General features: G+C 41.7%; 1 protein-coding gene across 1 annotated transcript in view; it reads left to right on the top strand.

Moving 5' to 3' along the window:
• The first annotated feature begins 3,502 nt into the window (after positions 1 to 3,502).
• The window catches only part of slc17a7b (solute carrier family 17 member 7b), a 37,041-nt gene continuing 19,375 nt past the window's right edge, over positions 3,503 to 21,168 (top strand). Inside the window, exons 1-6 of the mRNA XM_036580911.1 lie at positions 3,503 to 3,564; positions 13,429 to 13,681; positions 15,418 to 15,536; positions 16,856 to 16,970; positions 18,377 to 18,464; positions 19,582 to 19,668. Of these exons, the coding sequence (XP_036436804.1) occupies positions 3,503 to 3,564; positions 13,429 to 13,681; positions 15,418 to 15,536; positions 16,856 to 16,970; positions 18,377 to 18,464; positions 19,582 to 19,668 (724 nt within the window). The remainder of the gene's footprint in view (positions 3,565 to 13,428; positions 13,682 to 15,417; positions 15,537 to 16,855; positions 16,971 to 18,376; positions 18,465 to 19,581; positions 19,669 to 21,168) is intronic.

The following is a 21,168-nucleotide window of genomic DNA, read 5'->3' as shown; positions in this document are numbered from 1 at the left end:
AGACAGACCTTTGCTGTAGCCTGATCAGTTTCCATCTCAGAATTAGAATAAGCCATGAAAATAAATGAAAAATAAACAAAAGACCAGATAAAAACGATGAAAGGTGATTTTTATGTAATTCATGAAGAAATAATCATTCTGTGTGCCGACAGATTTCCTGGTTGGTCCACAGGCTTGAAACTTTACCTAATCAGAAGTCAGAATGCTGTCCATGATAAACAGATATACAGTGTACATTTATAAATGATATTTCTATTGATCAGAGTGACTGAAGTGACCATTTATCCGTCTGGAAACAGGAATGTCTGTATGACTGTCTTGCTTCTCCGCAGCGCAAACACTGTATGTATGAAAGGCCATCGTGTTCGAGCTGTAGTGCTCGTGCTACCGTTTCACTTACGCCATGCAGAGGCAGCATGTATGAATCAGGCGTTACAGAGATGGTGGAGCCTTCAGTCCGACAGCCACAGCTGCCAAGCAAAACACCAAAAATAACCGCTCCGTAGTTTAATTACTGCTCTGTGTTTATTGGGAGAAAAATGGCGTTTAGTTTCTCACAGTGAGCCTGATGACCATGCCTGTCGTGTTACTTCAGCAGAGAATAATGTATTTGTGATTAGACTTAGATATTGGATATATGTGGGACTGAGCTGGCGGGAGCGGGAGAAACGATTCAGATTTTCTGCGGGACTGGGTTGAAATCTCGCGGGAGCAGGTGGGAGCGGGACTGAAAGAACAGTCCCACGCAGACCTCTATCTAAAATCTTTCCTGAAGCTTCTGAGGGATCTGACAGCAGTCTGTCTTGAGTCTCAAACCTCCTGCTGAAGTGTATGAGGGATCTGACAGTAGCATCTCTTGAGTCTCAAAGCTCCTCCTGAAGCACCTGAGGGATCTGATAGCAGTCTGTCTTGAGTCTGAAACCGCCTCCTGAAGCGTCTGAGGGATCTGACAGTAGCCTCTCTTGAGTTTTAAAGCTCCTCCTGACGTGTCTGAGGGATCTGACAACAGTCTATCTTGAGTCTCAAACCTCCTCATGTAGGGTCTGAGAGATCTGATAGCAGTCTATCTTGAGTCTCAAAGCTCCTCCTGAAGTGTCTGAGAGATCTGATAACAGTCTATCTTGAGTCTCAAAGCTCCTCCTGAAGTGTCTGAGAGATCTGATAACAGTCTATCTTGAGTCTCAAAGCTCCTCCTGAAGTGTCTGAGAGATCTGACAGCAGTCTGCCTTGGAACTCAAACCTCCTCCTGAAGCATCGGAGCAATCTGACAGCAGTCTATCCTGAGTCTCAAAACTCCTTGTGAAGCGTCTGAGAGATCTGATAGCAGTCAGTTTCAAATGAGTCTCAAATCTTCTCCTGAAGCATCTGAGGGATCTAATAACAGTCTGTCTTGAGTCTCAAACCTCCTCCTGAAGTGTCTGAGGGATCTGATAACAGTCTGTCTTGAGTCTCAAACCTCCTCCTGAAGTGTCTGAGGGATCTGATAACAGTCTCTCTTGAGTCTCAAACCTCTTCGTCAAGCGTCTGAGAGATCTGATAGTAGTCAGTTTCAAATGAGTCTGAAACCTCTTCCTAAAGCATCCGAGGGATCTGATAGCAGTCTGACTTGAGTCTCAAACCTCCTCCTAAAGCGTCTGAGGGATCTGACAGCAGTCTGTCTTGAGTCTCAAACCTCTTCGTCAAGCGTCTGAGGGATCTGATAGCAGTCTGACTTGAGTCTCAAACCTCCTCCTAAAGCGTCTGAGGGATCTGACAGCAGTCTGTCTTGAGTCTCAAACCTCCCCCTGAAGCATCGGAGCAATCTGACAGCAGTCAGTTTGCACTGAGACTCAAATCACCTCCAGAAGCGTCTGAGGGATCTGATAGCAGTCTGTCTTGCATCTCAAACCTCCCCCTGAAGCGTCTGAGAGATCTGATACCAGTCTGCCTTGCGTCTCAAACCTCCTTCTGAAGTGTCTGAGGGATCTGATAGCAGTCTGCTTTGAGTCTCAAACGTCCTCCTGAAGTGTGTGGATGATTGAGTAGCCATCTGATGACTCTCAAATGATTCTCAAACCTCCTCCTGAACCAACATATCTGGACCATTCTACTGAAATATACTGAGGCTCCAGCTCCCCCCACGACCCAGAAGGATAAGTGGCTTATTGTTTTTCAGCTCTGACTCTGAACCAGTTCAGTAGAATGGTCTCTCTGCAGGATCCCACAAGTTAGCTTGGAACAGCTGTCTCTCAACCTGGCACAATCTCACTACTGGAGTTCCCCAGGGGTCAGCTCTGGGTCCACTTCTGTTCTCCTTGTACACTAAATCACTAGGATCAGTGATAAATTCACACTTCTCTTATTACTGCCATGCTGATGAAACCCAGCTGTACTTGTTTCCTCAACAATCCCCAATCTCAAAAATCTCACCACCAGGTGGCAGTGTGTGTGTCTGTGTGAGTGTATGTGTGTGTGAGCACAGGCAAGATCACCTTAAGCTGCTTTCACAGGACCTCCACGTTAACAAAGTCAGAACCACACACACACGCACGCACACACTCACACACACACACACACACACACACACGCACACACGCACACACACACACACACACACGCACACACGCACACACGCACACACACACACACACACACACGCACACACACGCACACACACACACACGCACACACACGCACACGCACGCACGCGCACGCACACGCACACACACACACTCACACACACGCACACACACACACACACACACACACACACACCTGCATATATATATATGAGTGTATGAAACAGAGTATGTGTATGTGAGTGTGCATACAAGAGTGTATATGTACATTAGTATGTGTATATAACAGTGTGTGTATATAAGTGTGTATATAAAAGAGTGTGTTTATGTGTGTGTGTATATGAGTGTTATTCTATTTATGATAGTGTGTATATAATAGTGTGTGTATGAGAGTACACGTTTTGCTATCCTTGTGAGGGCTCCATGTCTTCACAATAATAGAACAACATGACATTTTGCTCAAATGAGGACATTTTGCTGGTCCTCAATTCAGCATGTGTTGTTTTTACCACAAATTATTATTATTATTATTATTATTATTATTATTATTTGCAAAAACTAAAAATTGAGAAAAAGGCAGAAAAAATGCCTTTTGGATACCGAGGTTAGGGTTAGGGTTAAGTGTTGGTGTAGTATTACTCGGCTACTGTCATACAAAAATCAATAGATATCAATGGAAGTGCTCACTAGTAATGTGAGACTAGACGGTGTGTTTGTATGAGTGAGTGTGTGTGTGTGTGTGTGTGTGTGTGTGTGTGTGTGTGTGTGTGTGTGTGTGTGTGTAGGGGATTATCCTGTGAGCGTGTGGGAGAGTGGGCGGAGGTTTAAGTCTTTAGGGCGGGGCTCCGTGTCTCTGTGGGAGTGTGTGCGCCCGGGGCTGCAGCCGTATCCGGGAGCAGAGTCAGGCTGGTGAGCGAGCATCGTCAGGGCTCCAGGCAGAGAGGATGGAGGTGCGGCCGGAGCGCGCGAAGGCAGCGGCGGCTAAAGCGCTCAGAAGATTGCACGGGTAAGACACACTGAGGGCCGAGGGTCCGCACCGCGAGCCCCCAGAGATCAGAACACATGGCGTTATATTCTGGCACCACCCGGGGGGATGTAAGGAGGTAGAGAAAGAGAGGGTGTTTGTGTGTAACTTTGTGAAAGTGTGTGTGAGAGTATGTTAGTCTTGATGAGTATGAGTGTGACTTGTGTGTTAGCGTGTGTGACTATGTACAAGGGTGTAACTGACTGTGTGTGTGTTTTACGGTACAGCTTGACCTTAGCCAGATTAGCTAGAACTCTATTAATAACAGTGTGTGTGTGTGTGTGTGTGTGGGTGTGTGTGTGTGTGTGTGTGTGTGTGTTGTGTCTTGGTATACTTGTGAGAACTACTTGTCTTCACAATCGTAGGACAACAAGACATTTTTGCCCAAGTGAGGACATTTTGCTGGTGTTTGTTTTCACCACAAATTAAAATTTTATTTGGAAAAAAAATAGAAGAGCAACAAAATTGCCTTTTGGATACTGATTTTGAGGTCAGGGTTAGGTTTAGGTTTGGATGCTGAGAATAAGGCTAGGGTTGGGTTTAGGTGTAGTATTACTTTGCTACAGTTCTACAAAAATCAATACAAACTAATGGAAGTCCTCATAAGTAAAGCATGAGAAATGTGTGAGTTATGCACTGTGTGTCGTTACAGTAGGCCTTTCCCTGGTAACGGGTAACTGTGTTAGTGTTGTAACAATCCTTAGTGAAGGTAAAAGCGCATTTACCACCATAAAAAAAACAAAACAAAACAAAAAAACTTCTTTCACTTATTGATTTGTTTCATGCAAATCACAGAAAGACAGCAGTGTACCACACAAAAACATAACTGAACTGTAATCATGCTGAGTCGTTTGATATTACAGATGGGAATCATAATGATATTTTATCATTATCATGATAAATTATGTCAGAATGCACTTTTCTGAGCATTTTGTAGATATCGTCAGTGCTTAACGAACACTGACTAACTACGTTTCATTACAAAGTGACCATAATTAGGCTTTTTAAATGTACTTAGTGCAGTTTAGTGCACTGTAGATTTATTGTTATCATTACTGTTATTACAGTATGTTTAATATGTGGGTGATGCAAATCGTATATCGTGAAAATGTCTTGAAGTATCATGATATAACATTTTTGCTATGTTGCCCACCCCTATGTGACGTCCTACGCTATCCCACATTTCGCGTTCCTAACATAGATGAGAATGTCGTCTGGACGAAAGCACTCTGTGCTGCAGGCAAACATCGCACCTGCATAAAAGCCGCCTGTATGTTACAGTGAACATTTTAGAATGTGCTCAGAATGAAGCGTCAGGTTTGAAAGGGTGAAAAGGCTTTGGAGAAGAAGAATTCACAAACGAACACAAACTCCCAGACCATGAAGTTTGTGTGACATTCGCAATTCCAATCTCTGCTTACTAGATCAGTTAGACGTGTGTGAACAAATTAAAGATGACCATACACTACAACTCGACTTCTACTGGATTGCTTCAACTCACATACCGGCACTGCGCTCCAGAGTATTATTATTTTTTATACAACAGTTAGTTTTGGCCATGCAAGCTGATTGGTTGAGATGCGTTCTAATTGTGCTGTTATTTCGCCATAACATCACAAGTTTTTCACAAACACTGTATCACTCCGCTGAGACGCCATTGCTAAGCAACGACTTTGACAGCTGTAGGAGACATTTGAACATTTTACTTCTTACTTTGCCACAAACAGAAAATGGACACGTTTAAGACCACATTTGACCGACAGCCGATTTGGTCAGACTCTGAAGATGAGACGACACTAAATTCCCAAACTGTCATCACCACTGAGCAGCTTTTCAGTCGGCAGCTGTGACAGAAGAACAGCTAAACAACCTGGAATCAGCCAGAAATGAACCCAACACCATTCGCCAAACGTGTAGTCTGATCTTCAGAGTCTGATCAAATCAGACTGAGCCATAAAACTGCCGCAATATCAAGTTCAGCTCAGTTTCTGCCAGATCAGTATTAATGTTGTTTTGTTCCAGCCAGTCTGTAAAGCATCTTACAGCCCATTTAGTTTGGCGAATGGTGCTGGGTTCATTTCTGGCTGATTCCAGGTTGTTTAGCTGTTCTTCTGTCACAGCTGCCGACTGAAAAGCTGCTCAGTGGTGATGACAGTTTGGGAATTTAGTGTGAGGAGCTGGAGAACGAACTGCCGGCTGTGCAGTGAGTGGGCGGAGCTCGTTACTCTGACGTAGCAACAAGCTGCGCGTTAAGGAACTATAATTTGGTGAAGGAACTGCGAACATTAAAACATATTAAACGCTGCGTTCACGGCCCAGTTTATTAATTTATTACTGTATTTATTTAACTGTTGTATTAAAGCAATAGAACACTCGAGGAGTGTGTTATCGCCAATAACATCACGGCTGTGATGATCTACGGCAACCAAATCACAGCTGTGATGTTATTTCGCGATAACTCACTCCCTCTCGGGTTCTATTGCTTAAATATAAAAAAAACTCCAGCACTTAACTGTCTACTGTGGCTATTTCTACATGATTCCCCCAGTAAACGGACTTTGTTACCAGGGCAGACCTAGTATACAGCAAATGTGAAGTAATGAGTGGCTGAAAATGTTTTCATTTCCGATTCATTGGAGCGTTGAACATTACACTTGTACAAAAAAATTTAAACAAGACTTTGTTGGGTCCTGGTCTAACACACTGGCCACAAGTTAATATGTTATAACAAGTTACCAATACATTACAATATGTTATGCTATTATACAATTTGATACAACACGGTAAATTGTGTTGTTACTTCCCTCATATATACAGTAATGTGCAAATATCTTGGCCACCTGAGAAAATATGTAAAGCTATTTATCTGGGCAATAAGAGTTTATTTATTTAAAAAAAACAATAACAAATAAACAGTCCATTGTGATTGTTCTGTGTGTGAATACGTTGTCTTATACTGCCGCTGATTCCTGTATGTATGTTTATCTGGGTTTAATCTATTGATTATATAATACTATATAATCATTAGAAGTCAGTATACGCAAGTAGACGTGTAAAAAAGTGAGTATACGCGCATAACCGACTGCACTACTGTGACTGAACGAGTGATGTTTACCAATTACTGAAACTCTCAGCAGTGTGAACCATTTCAGAGTTTAAAACCTCAAACCTGAAGAATTGGCTACTGTATGAATGTCCAGCAGGACTTTACACGCTATTCTCTCTCTCGAAGGATTTGAAGTAGCCTCTAACAGTATAAATCCCGTCCTGAAATAGACCGTCCAGCGTACCTTCTGTCAGCCAATGCAAATCTCTCTCCCTCTCTCTCTCTCTCTGTCTCTCTCTCTCTCTCTCCCCTTCTTAAGTGACTCTGACACATTCAGGCGTGGGATTACTGGCCCCTACGTAAGGTGCTGCTGTCTTAAACCGGCATTTCCTTCCGCTCAGCACGTGCAGGACACTTAAATCTCTTGTCCTGTGAGCCGACGGGACGTTCCACTCATTAGCTATGAGGGAGAGAGTGATAACACTGTGTTATTAGTTCTGACTCGCACTAAAAACAGATCTTGTCACTCCTGTCTATGACAGACTTCACTGGTTACTCGATGTGTGGTGTAGAGAGTGTAATATCCTGCTCATCAGTCTTGCCTTCAAACCTAAAGCAAACTGTAGCTATCAGAACCAAGTTAGCTCAGTTTCTAATGTTAGTTATTCTCAGTCTGGGCTGCTGTTTTTTAAGTAACATGTTATTGTTAAGACCATTATTATATTACAAGGCTATTATTATATTGCAATATCACTTACCAGGGTTGTTCGCTAACTTTAAATATTGGAGCTAACTTACCATTTGAGCAACAAAATCAAATTATATATGGCTGCAGCTAACACTAATATTAATACCAGCTAACGTTAGCTAACTTAGTCAGTGTATTTCACTATTAATCTGGTACTTCATGTCTAGAAACCTGAAAGATCACAGGAGCTCATTCAGACAGAATGGATGATGGTAGACATATGGTAATGATGATGGTAATGATGATGGAGATGGTGATGATTAGTGGCAGTGATAGTGGTATTAATGATGGTAATACTAATGGAGATAGTGATGATTATTGGTGTTGATAGTATAAATGATGGTAATAACGATGGGGTGGTGATAATTATTGGTGTTGATAGTAAAAATGATTGTAATATTGATAGAGATGGTGATGATTAGTGGCGGTGATGATGGTATCAATGATGGTAATAATGATGGAGATGGCAGTGATTACTGGTGGTGATGATAGCATTAATGATGGGAATACAGGTGTGGTTATTGCTGGTGATGATGGTATTACTGATGATGATGATAGAGATGGTGATGATTATTGGTGGTGATGATGGCATTACTGATGGTAAGGATGATAGAGATGGTGATGATTATTGGTGGTAATGATGGTATTACTGATAGTAATAATGAGATGGTGATGATTACTGGTGTTGATGATAACTAATGATGGTGATACAGATGTGATTATTGCTATGATGGTATAAATCATGGTAGTAATGATGGAGATGGTGATGATTACTGGTGGTGATGGTGGTATTAATGATGGTAATGATACAGATGTGATGATTATTTGAGGTGATGATGGTGAAGATAGTGATGGTGATAGTATTAATGGTGGTAATAATGATAGAGATGGCGATGATTATTGGTGGTGATGATGGTATTAATGATGGTAATAATGATGGAGATGATGATTATTGGTGGTGATGATGGTATTAATGATGGTGATTATTGGTGGTGATGATGGTATTAATGATGGTGATTATTGGTGGTGATGATGGTATTACTGATGGTAATAATGATGGAGATGGTGATGATTATTGGTGACGGTGGTATTACTGATGGTAATATTGTTGGAGATGGTGATTATTGGTGGTGATAATGGTATTACTGATGGTAATAATGATGGAGATGGTGATTATTGGTGGTGGTGATGGTAATAATGATGTTATTGTTGGAGATGGTGATTATTGGTGGTGATAATGGTGTTTATGATGCTAAGGATATAGATGTGATGATTATTTGTGGTGATGATGGTGATGATAGTGATGGTGATGATGACGGTTTTAATGATGGTAATGATGATGGAGATATGATAATGATTATTGGCTGCAGGGTTTTATTGGGGTAACTTTACAGGAGTTTGTTCAGACAGACTGGATTATGCTCTCTATGCATCATTTACATCTACTTTATTCTTTATCTACTACATAGTTTAGAATTGAAAAAAAAAGTGTTTGCAGCAGTGTTACGAAGAAATAGTGTGGAGTTTTTTCTTTTTGGATTTTTTTTTTTAGCTTGGGAAAGACAAACAATGAAACTGATGATGATGATAATGGTAAAGATAAAGATGGTAATGATGATGTTGATGGTTGTGATGATATTAATGATAACTGATGGTGATAATGGTGGTGAAGATGGTGGTGATGATGATGATGATGATGATTGAGATGGTGAGAGAGATTTTGATAAAGATGATGATAAAGATGTGATGGTGATGTTAATAGTGACTGATGGTGGTAACAATAGTGGTGAAGACAGTGATGATGGTTATGAGGGCACCCTTAAAGTGGTCTGTATGGTCACTTTACACAAAGCAAAGGTCAATCTGATTGATTCAGCCTGATCTCTCTCTCTCTCTGTTTCTCTCTCTCTCACACACACACACACACACACTTATGGATATACACAAGCGTGTGTGTTACATTATAAAGTGTTTTCCATTAGATTATTTATTTATGAAGCTTTTCAACAAGAAACAGAAAGCTTTCAGAAAGATTACACACCACTTTGGCTGTAGCCCCCAAACATGAGCAGAAAAAAGAGGGAACAAGAGAAGAAGGAAAGATGCAGAAGGGAAGAAGAGAGGGTAAAGAATAGAGAAGGGAGGAGAGAAAGAGAGAGGGAGAAAAGATTAAAAAGAGAAAGTGAAAAGATAATGAGAAAGAGGGAAGACAGAGGAGTAAAAGAGGAAAGATGGAGGAAAGAGAGATGGAGGAAAGATAGGTAAGAAAGAAAAGAGAGAGGGAGAAATGGTAAAGAGACAGAAGTAAGAGAGAGATAAAAGATACAGAAAAGAGGAAGAGATAGAGAAGAGACAAAGAGGGAGGGAGTGGGGAAAGAGAAGAGAGAGAGGTCTGGGGTCAGTGGAGGAGAGAGGAGACAAAAATAGACGCAGTTATTAATGATTTATGTTCAGAGGAGCATTAATATTTAATCAATGTCAAAGAACTGAAGCAGCCTGGACTTATAATCATACAGAGAGTCAGAGATACAGTCAGAGGGAGAGAATGTTGACTGTGTTATTACAGTATTTAATTAAGATGGTTGTGGAGTTATAAACATGTTATGAGGGTGATTGTGTGTTGTATTTGTTTGTAGGTTCATTTTCATGCACTTGCACATGGTGTGAGTGAGTGTCACACTGCAGTACTGGTGCACATGGAACATGCCATAAAAAGCAGTGTTTTTGTGAATTATAGTTAAATATTTAGTACTGTATGCTCTTTTCATCCTAAATCTTTTTTTATGAATTTAATTCACATCAGGTCCAGTGCCTCTTTTTAAAATGATATGCATCCACTTGCAGCTTTGCCTCACTGCACTCATGGCACAGTGCATGGATTTCACTGCATCACAGCAAAAACGCTCAGCAGATTTCAACTTTATGCAAATGAGCACATCCGTCACATTGCATTTAGCCAATCAGGCAAGACTACACCAGTCTTCATGATGAATGGCAAACATAACTTCCTAGCCAGGAGCATCAACAGCTCTTATTCTCTCTGCATTACAAAAATATAAAAGGATGAATTTTGGCTGAACTTCATTTGTGTCCAATCCATGCCACATTCACTGGAGCAGCGTGTTTGAGTCATGAGGCTGATGGGGCGGTGGCAGTGGCAGAGGGGTAGGTGGTTGTCCTTGGTGATGCTAGCATTGGAGCAGGTTAAAGAGGTTACAGCAGTTGTTTTCTGATGACGCAGGCTGCTCAGCCGCAGTACGTTTGGGTGTTCCTCTGACTCTGTATGGTCAATAGCTCTTCAGACTCAGCAGGGTCAATGGTCCCTTAGACTCCTATTATAAGCCCATTTCCAAAAAAGTTGGGGCGCTGTGCAAAATGTAAATACAAACAAAATGCAAGAAAGTGCAAATCATTTAAACCCTATATTTAATTGAAAATAATACAAATACAACAAATCAAATGTTGAAAGATTCAAGGTTCTTTATTGTCATTGCACAGGGTACAACGAAATTGAGTAGCAATCCTAACGGTGCATAAACAAACAAACAAACAAAAAAAAAGATTAAACTAGGAATGAAGCAAAATCATAGGCTAATGTAAAATATAAAATCCAAGATATTAAAGTAAAGACTGTATCATTTAAAATGATAAAAAAGTAAAAATAAAAAAAAATAAATCTATAAAATACTTTAAAACGAAATTATAAAAAAGTAAAATAAAAGAGGGTGGATATAAAAGAATATAGCAGCTATGGTGTTGCACATGAGGGTATTGCACATATGCGAATGGTAATAGTACTATTTACAAATAGTGCAGTTTAATAATAAATATAAAGTGCAAAAGAATGTAAACATCATAAAAATGTATAACCATTTTGAATTTGATGCCAGCAACATGTCTCAAAAAAGTTGAGACATGGGACAAAAAAGGCTGGTAAAATTGTGTAATGTTAAAAAAAACACCTGGTAAACATCTCATAATGAGCTAGGTTAACTGGAAACAGGTCAGTAACATGACAGGTGTAAAGAGCATCTCAGAGAGGCGGAGTCTTTCAGAAGTAAAGATGGGGAGGGGTTCACCACTCTGTGAAAGACTGCATGGGCAATTAGTACAATGATAGTTTTCAACATAAGAAATGTGGGGATTTCATCATTTTCAGCACATAATATCATTAAAAAATCGAAGAAAGCAGAGAAATCTGTATGCAAAGGACAACACTAATACTGGCTGGTCATGATCTTCAGGCACTCATTAAAAACAGACACAATTCTGTAGTGTAAATCACTGCATGAGCTCAGAAACACTTCTGAAAACCAGTGTCTGTGAACACAGTTCATCACTGCATCCACAAATGAGAGATAAAACTCTTAAACGCAAAGACAAAACCAAAAATAAACAGGATCCAGAAACGCTGCCGCCTTCTCTGGGCCTGAGCTCATTTAAGATGGACTGAGATGAAGTGGAAAAGTGTCCTGTGGTCTGTTGAATAGAAATTTTTAATTCTTTTTGGAAATCACAAATGCCATGCCCTCTAGGCTAAAGACGAGAGGGACCGTCTGGCTTGTTATCAGCACACAGTTCAAAACCCAGTGTCCATGATGGTATTGGGGGAGGGTGCATTAGTGCACATGGCATGGGTGACATGCACATCTGTGAAGGCTCCTTTAATGCTGAACGATATATACAGATATCAGAGCAGCACATGCTGCCATCCAGACGACGTCTTTTTCAGAGAAGGCCTTGATTATTTCAGTAAAACAATGTTAAACCACATTCTGAACATATTACAGCATCATGGCTCTGTAGTAAAAGAGTCTGGGTGCTAAACTGACCTGTCTGCAGTCCAGACCTGTCACCACTGATAACATTTTGTGCATTATGAAACGATTGATAATAATTTATTTATTCTAATGAAATGATTTTTAGGTTCTTTGTCTAGGCATTTTTAAATGTTTGACAAGGATACTAAAAATTTCATAAAACCTTTTGGTTCTTCATTGCAGTCATGAAACATGCACATTTGTTTAAAAGGTAAACAGTGATGTTTAGTGATAACTTGAATATTTATCTTCTAATTGTTGAGGCTAAATCATCATCAATTATTGTACCCAGAAGCTTATTAATATCATGTTGGTCAAAAGCTATATTATTTCATATTGTGGTTAAATGACCTTAGACTCATTTTGAAATGCTTTTTGGGAAGTTTTTAACCCCTTAAATGGCCAGGACCCACCAGCAGGCCCGAAGTTTTATTACACACCTCTAAAACCTAAGAATAGCTCAGCCTGTTTGCATTGAAAATGTAGTTACTGAATAGTGAGCCTTAGTATGTAAAAAGCCTAAGATGCAAAAGGGCTAAAGCATTTTGGCTGGTTTAGAACATTTTTAAATTGAAACTATACAAGCAATCTTGCGATCCTGAATGTAGTCTCAGACTTTCCAGACCAGAGAGGCATTTGTGAAAGCAAGCTACATATGCATGCTTCAGTGATTTTATTGTTGTGTAATATGAATGCTATTTCTTTCAAATTGAAAATGTGAATTTATGATACTGTATCACCTAATGTGCCTAAATGGCATGGTAGCTGACAGTTATTACCCTCTGATAAGAACATATTCAGCTTGTAATAACATATACAGAGTAACCTGAGGGAAAAGACAAGAAATTTGAATATATGTCAGTATTTGATTTTCACATACACATACCATATAAATAAAACTAAATAAGTAAATATATAAATAAATATAAAAAATATTGATTAAGATTAAAAGGATAAGAAGAGAAGAAATTAAAATAGCGATTAAGACGAGGTGCAGTGCTAAACCAAGGTGAAAAGACACCTTCTTTTAATTATGTTTTTGAAACTATCTTTGTAAAAGACATTAGTGAAAGCAAACCATCACTTCTGTCTCGTCATTTTCACCTTGTTTTTCTGGAGAATAAACACTCCCATGGGTCTTCCACCGTGGACCCAAACCATACGCTACCAAGAGTCAATAAGGATTCTTCTCACTCATGTTTTGTCACTCTCCCTGTGCATCCCTGTCTCAGGATCATAGAGAAGCGTCAGGAGAATGGGGAGACAATCGAGCTGTCAGCAGAGGGACGTCCCGAGCTGGTGGAGGAGAAGGAGCCCCCGGTGGTGGACTGCACCTGTTTTGGTCTGCCTCGCCGCTACATCATCGCCATCCTCTCAGGCTTGGGCTTCTGTATCTCCTTTGGCATCCGCTGCAACCTGGGAGTGGCCGTGGTCAGCATGGTCAACAACCACACCATTTACAGAGGAGGCAAGCCCATCAACGTGGTGAGTGAGGGAGGATCCGTGTATCATGGGATCAACTTGGAATTCAATGGAATCATTTTTCCCCTCTTCGGGCCCTTTCATAGAAACTGTTGTGAGGCTGGACAAACATTACAAAACGCTGGTTAAAATTCCCACCTCAGTAACTCCACTCAGCACGTCAATAACCCAACCCCTCAGCTTTAGTAACCGCACTCCTCCACCTCAGTAACCTCACACACTACTTCAAAAACCCAACCCTCCACCTCAGTAACCTCACACACCACTTCAATAACCCCAACCCTCCACCTCAGTAACCTCACACACTACTTCAATAACCCCAACCCTCCACCTTAGTAACCTCACACACTACTTCCATAACCCCAACCCTCCACCTTAGTAACCTCACACACTACTTCCATAACCCTAATACACCACTTCAGTAACCTCACTCACCACTTCACTAATCACACACCTCCACCTTAGTAACCTCACACACTACTTCAGTAACCCCAACCCTCCACCTCAGTAACCTCACACACTACTTCAATAACCCCAACCCTCCACCTCAGTAACCTCACACACTACTTCAATAACCAAACACCTCCACATCAGTAACCTCACCCACCACTTCAATAACCAAACACCTCCACCTCAGTAACATCACCCACCACTTCAATAACCACACACCTCTACCTCAGTAACATCACCCACCACTTCAATAACCAAACACCTCCACATCAGTAACCTCACTCACCACTTCAGTAACCCCAATCCTCCACCTCAGTAAGCCCACCCACCACTTCAATAACCACACACCTCCACCTCAGTAACATCACCCACCACTATGATAATCCCACCCCTCTACCTCAGTGACCTCACCCACTACTTCAATGGCCTCAACACCTCCAACTCAGTAACCTCACCCACGACTTGAATAACCCCAACCCTCCACCTCAGTAACCACACCCACCAATTTGATATCCCCACCCTCATCCTCAGTAACATTATCCAACTAGTGTAACCAGAGTTCTCCACCTCTGTAACCCCACCCACCAATTCCATGAACCCACTCCTCCACATCAGTAACGCCACCCACCCCTTCAATAACCCCAGCTCTCCACCTTAGTACCCCACCCATCATTTCAATAACCCCATCTCACCACTGTTAACCCCACCCCTCCACCTCAGTAACCCCATCCCACGACTGTAAACCCCACCCCTCCACCTCAGTAACCCCATCCCACGACTGTAAACCCCACCCCTCCACCTCAGTAACCCCATCCCACCACTGTAAACCCTACTCCTCCACCTCAGTAACCCCATCCCACCACTGTTAACCCCACCTCAGTAACCCCATCCCACCACTGTTAACCCCACCTTTCCACCTCATTAACCCCGTCTCACCACTGTTAATCCCTACTCCTGCACCACAGTAACCCCATCCCACCACTGAAAAACCCCACCGCTCCACCTTAGTAACCCCATCCTACCACTGTTAACCCCACCACTCCACCTCAGAAACCTCAAAGTGGTTTGATGTGAAATGGTTTATTGTTGAAAAATTTACAGGCAGATTTGTTTACAGTGGTGGTGAGGGGAACTGAGTGATGGGAGTGGTGGTAAATCTACAATAATTAGTTTTCTTCTGGACAATTTTGCCTAAAAAAACATGAATGTGTCTTAAAAACCTTCTTAAAAGTGCCAGAAAACAAAGTCCCAGACCTCTCTCTCTCTCTCTCTCTCTCTCTCTCTCTCAGAAAGCTCAGTTTCAGTGGGATCCAGAGACAGTAGGAATGATTCATGGATCCTTTTTTTGGGGTTACATCGTTACTCAGATTCCTGGAGGATTCATCTGTCAGAAATTTGCTGCCAACAGGTCAGAACTTGTTTAAAACGCTGTCACTGTTGTGACAAAGCCTTGTATCTCCAAAATTAAACTAACTTTTCACATGAAAAAGAAAAAGCCTTATTAACTTTGAATGGAGGTTAATTGAACAAGATTTTGGTTTCTACTGCTACAATCATCAAGAAATTTAAACTCATTTTAAAGGGCAGCCTGCGTTTTGTTAGTCTTGTGGAACCAGACGCAATCTTGTAACTAGAAAACACATCTGGGGATAACGTTGAAAGTTAAGTGTGAGAGGGAACACTGACTTATTAGGGTGGGAACAAACTGAAAGTGAAATTTCTAAACCAATCCAACGCCTCGTGTAGGCAGAGCTTACAGTAGAGGGTGATGGTGTGCTGGTCAACCTTGCCTGACAGACAACAAGCCTGTGGTTGGCCCGTGGGTATAATTTATCACAGCTAGAAAGAAAACTCTAATTATGCAGGTAAATGTCTGTTGTGTGCAAAGAGAAAATATTATATGTAGTATAATTAAACATGACCTCTTACAAGAAGAATGCACTTTCCATGAACAGAATTCATTTTAGGCTTCGAAATGCTTTAAATATGTACTTTTTTCTTTGATGTTTTTTGACAACATAGTAATCAAGTGCTTTACTTTCAGGAAATGCTATTTTACACCTCAAGCTGTCAAATAGGAGACTATATAAACTGCTTTTCGCTTTTATATATATGTAGGGGCAACAAAAGACTGGTAAAGTTGTGTAAAGCTAAAAAGCCACCTTGTGGAACATCTCACAACTAATTAGGTTAATAGACAACAGGTCAGTAACATGAATGGGTATAAAAAGAGCATCCCAGAGAGGCGGAGTCTTTCAGAAGTAAAGATGAGGAGGAGTTCACCACTCTGTGAAAGACTGCACAGCCAATTAGTACAACAATACAAGAATAATGTTTCTCTACATAAAATAGAAAAACTTGGGGATTTCATCATCTACGGTACACAATACCATTACAAGATTCAGAAAATCCAGAGAAATCTCTGTGCGAGGGACAGGGCCCAACACTTCTGAAAACCACTGTCTGTAAACACAGTTCATCGCTGCATCCACAAATGCAAGTTAAAAGTCTAATCATGCAAAGAAGAATCTACATATAAACAGGATCCAGAAATGCTGCCGCCTTCTCTGGGCCAGAGCTCATTTAAGATGGCCTGAGGCGAAGTGAAAAAGTGTCCTTTCAATTCAGTGATGATATACTCATTTTACATGGACCTCTCTACTTACAGTTCTTCTCATGAAGTTTGACTCAGCTGTTTGTAATTCATTGTGAATGTGTTTGTTTTAGGGTGTTTGGGTTTGCGATCGTTGCTACATCAACGTTGAACATGTTGATCCCAACAGCAGCACGTATTCACTACCTGTGTGTGATTATAGTGAGAGTGCTACAGGGACTGGTGGAGGTAAACACATCTCTCTCTCTCTCTCTCTCCCTCCCTGTGAGCGTACTTGCATCACTGCATGAGTGTAAATATTACTACAACAAAGTTAACTGTATAGTAGTGTATGACTGTAAAGTAGTGTAGCCACATGACTATAAAAAAAAAAAAGTGAAACTGGGGCTCCCGAGTGGCTGCAACCGTCTAAGCGTTGTCCCTCATCAGGAGATCGTGAGTTCGATCCCTGGTGATGCTGCAGCCGTCCGTAGCCGGGAGTCTGAGAGAGCACAATTGGCCTCGCTCTCTCTGGGTGGGTAGGATGGCCCCTCCTTCTCCCCCCATCACTCAGCACGATGCTAGTCGGCGCAGGCGTCTGTTAGCTGACGTAACAGATCTGGTGGTTGGCGCTTTCCTCCGAGCGCGTTCAGCTGTCCAGTGACGTTGCGTGAGCGGCAGCTCGAAAAGAAGCGGTGGCGCTTCACAGGTCTCGGAGGAAGCCTGTGTTAGCCTTCACCCTCCTAGCGTTGATAGCATCGTGTGTGATTGGGGGAGTCCTAACTAGCAGGTGGAATTGGCGAAGACTAAATTGGGGAGAAAATCGTGTAAAAATTGAAAAAAATAGTTTAAAAAAAAAGTGGAACCATATTACTATGAAAGCGCATAACCTTCACCAACATATTGTGTCGTTGGTGAAGTGCGCTGTACGTGAATGCTCTTTTATTGAACCCTTGAAGAACCGTCCTATTTAAGTGTAGAGTAACAGTGTGTAATTGCTTTACTGTAAACAAGTGTAACCATGTGACTATAAAATAGTGTAATAATATGACTTTACTGTTGACCTTGATGGTGACTATAAACAAATACAAACAGATGACTGTAAATATGTGTATATTTTGATGGTAAAAGTTTAATTGTATGTTTGTAAATAAAGGCAAGTTCATTCACTTCGAGTTTAGCTTTGTGACAGTAAAGCTGTTCATGATGTTCAGTTTTCTCTCACCTCTCTCTCTCTCTCTCTCTCTCTCTCTCTCTCTTGCCTTTAAACATTCCCTCTTAAAACACCCACGCTTTTGCAAAAAGAGGAACGTTTAACTCCAAACTAGGTCAAAACTCTGTAGCAATTTTTGTTCAATAAGCCAGGTGCACTAGCACCACATTCAGGCTGTGTTTGATATAACAATGGTGCTCATGGAGTGTGGAGTCAAACACAACACTGTGAACTCTGCAGAGCTGGAGTCAGCAGAGAAAACAGCTAAATTATTGAATAGCCTAGTTATAATAACACATACACTTACGATAACGCTAAATTATCTTCTTTTTGGTTATTAAGCTTAGTTTAATTGAAGGAGTATTATTTCAAGTGCTTAAACAAGATAAGCCCAAAATTCTCACATCCATGACATCACATCCTGTTTGTGTGACTCTTTTAGGGTGTGTCTTACCCAGCATGCCATGGGATCTGGGCCAAATGGGCTCCGCCCCTGGAGAGAAGCCGATTGGCTACAACAGCATTCTGTGGTGAGGTCGTAGTGCTTTCTATCAGGGATTAAGTCAATAGATCAAGTTTGCTGGTTTAGTTTTGGCACTGAAGATATGAGGCTAACGTAGCTAACAAGTAATGGAAGCTAATAACACACCAGTTATCATGGAGCTACCTGCATGGCTAAACCATCACACACTTGCCTCAAATCATGTGGAGCTGTTCAGTAATCCCTAACAGACTTGTGTTGGTGGCACACTTTACGCAGTCCTCTGACAGACTGGAGCTCCGGTGCCTCCTGCAGCCATGATGGGGGCTGGTCGTCATGGGTTTCCCCTGGTGACTGGGATTTGCCTTGTCATGGTCTGACCACGGTGTACCATATCTGACCTTACATCCGGTTGAAGTCTGGCAGTGATGGAGTGTCTGTCGATGGGAGCAGGGAAGAATGGCCTGGGATCTCCTAGTTAGAACCCTGCATGTCAGTGGCATGGGGTATATGGTTGCTAGCAGCTGGGGTTGAGTGGCAACTGCTCTCAGCAGACCCCCATGTTACTGAGCAGCCTTATTTAGGGACAACACTGCTCACCCCAACAGGGGAAGGGCCTGGAACAGGTGGCCTAAAAATTGCCCACTGTACCATCTCCTGGGTAAGCCACCGTGCCTACTGAGACATCCATCCGGCAGTCAAAATCAGAAAATTATCCCTTTTAGTCTGGCAACCTGGAATGTCCTGGATAATTTACATTCCATGAATGTCCTGGATAATGACAGCGTCAGACCTCACCAGGGGACCATGTTGATTGCTGAGGGACTGAGGCTACAACGTGAACATCGCTGCTGTTAGAGAGACAAGCCTCCTGGGTGAAGACTATCTGAAAGAGGTGGGAGGAGGGTACGCCCTCTTCTGGAAGGGCTACCCCCAGACCCCCACCCCCCCCCACCCCGGTAGCCAACATCAGCATGTTGTGGGACTGGCAATCAGACTTGATTGTGTGGTTTCTGACACTACTGTTATCTATAAAATTGCATAAGTGCTTGTTAGCCTCGTAGGTCATAAAATTAAAAAAGCAAACTCTGAACACAAAAGGGACAGACGGTGCAAATTTGATTTTTCACTGAACTATGTTGATAACATCTTGCTGTGTGTTACAGGCTCGTATGCTGGAGCTGTGATTGCCATGCCGTTAGCGGGAGTGTTAGTGCAGTACTCCGGCTGGTCCTCAGTCTTTTACGTATATGGTGAGAAAAACACACAAACTCTCACACATACCAGTCCTCTAGTCCTCATTAATATACATGTAGAGGACAAAATAACAGAAACTCCACATTATAAATTGCTTCAACTTGATTTGTTTATTTATTGGTTTTTACTTGCCAGCTAGGTCTATTTGTCTAAACAGTTCTCAGTGTTTGTAGAATCTATTACTTTCAGAGTTCCTGAAATGGACTACTCTTTGCCTTCACAGTTCATGTCCTTCTGGGTAACAGTGATGTCCTGAACTATGTGATGAGGTATTGGACTATTCTTCATAATGAAGAATAGCTACTTCAGATTTGGTGATTGAAGAAGCTGTGGAAGCAGTTTCATGTTCTTGAAACTACTGTCAAATTTGTTTAGCAGTGTCAATGGTGGCATTCCCATGAAGGAACTACATTTGCACCATAGCCTCAGCTTCCTTGGCCACTGTTTGGCAAGGTAAAGTGTTCATTAAACCATCTACCTTTTTGATGGTTGCCCATGCCAAAGGTTTCTCAGTCATGTTCATCTGTTGGCAGCAGCCTTTGTTCCAACACATCCTTTGACTTTCTCCAAAGATGAACACATTCAGAAAGAAAAAGGGTGAAAGGCCATCATTTAGAGCTCATGGGTTTGTGTCTTCATGCACTGTAAAGTTCTGTGAAGTGTTTCTGCCTATCCCTGTCTGTGAGCTTTGACACTGAGCTTTGGGTTTCTGTTTCCTAATGCAGTTTTCCCATGCTTGACATATGCTGTCATGTGATGTACCTGGATTTTAGAACCTCACTGTTCGGCCTTTTGGGAACTCTGTTAGTTGCTTTGAAACTCCCTTGATTGTTTTTCCACTGGCATGACCTATCACATGATGCTACCCAGCTGGGAGACTGAAGGCTAGCATGTGCTTCCTCCAAGACATATGAAGCTCCAACACATTGCTCAACACGACTGGAGTAGAAACACTAACAGGCACCTGCACTGACTAGTATCGCACTGAGTGATGAGGGGAGTGGTTGGACTCGGAGAGAGAGAGAGTGGACAACGCTTTCTTGGACTCCTGGCCATGGATGGCCATGGCATCACCTGGGATCAATCTTCTGATGATAGGGCCAATGCTTAGATTGTTGTACCACTTAGGATGCCCAACCTTTATTAAAACTAATTCACATGCCAGTGGTGAAAGAAGCTTTTTGAAGCAACTAACCCAGGACTTTCTAAAATGCAGGTGTTTGACAATAAAATAACCTTCAGAACATATCACAGCTTAATCATTTTGTCTCCCTGAATGAGTTCATCCTTCTGGAGTCTAAAGGCATTTTCTTAATTGTTGCACATGTTCTTAAATGTGCCTTTAAAGGCATTTGCATATGACATGATACCCAAGTGTTTTACATCAAAATGTTCAGAACAATCTTAGTTCTCTCTATAAAGAGGCGCTTTTGCACTGTGTGAAGACATAATCTGGCCCTAAAGCTGAACAATTAAGGTCTGGTTTTAGAAATTCT

Source organism: Colossoma macropomum, unplaced genomic scaffold (genome assembly GCF_904425465.1).
Source record: "Colossoma macropomum unplaced genomic scaffold, Colossoma_macropomum, whole genome shotgun sequence".
Lineage (NCBI taxonomy): Eukaryota > Metazoa > Chordata > Actinopteri > Characiformes > Serrasalmidae > Colossoma > Colossoma macropomum.
The sequence above is the reverse complement of the archived record's forward strand: the minus strand, read 5'-3'. Positions and strand labels throughout refer to the sequence as shown.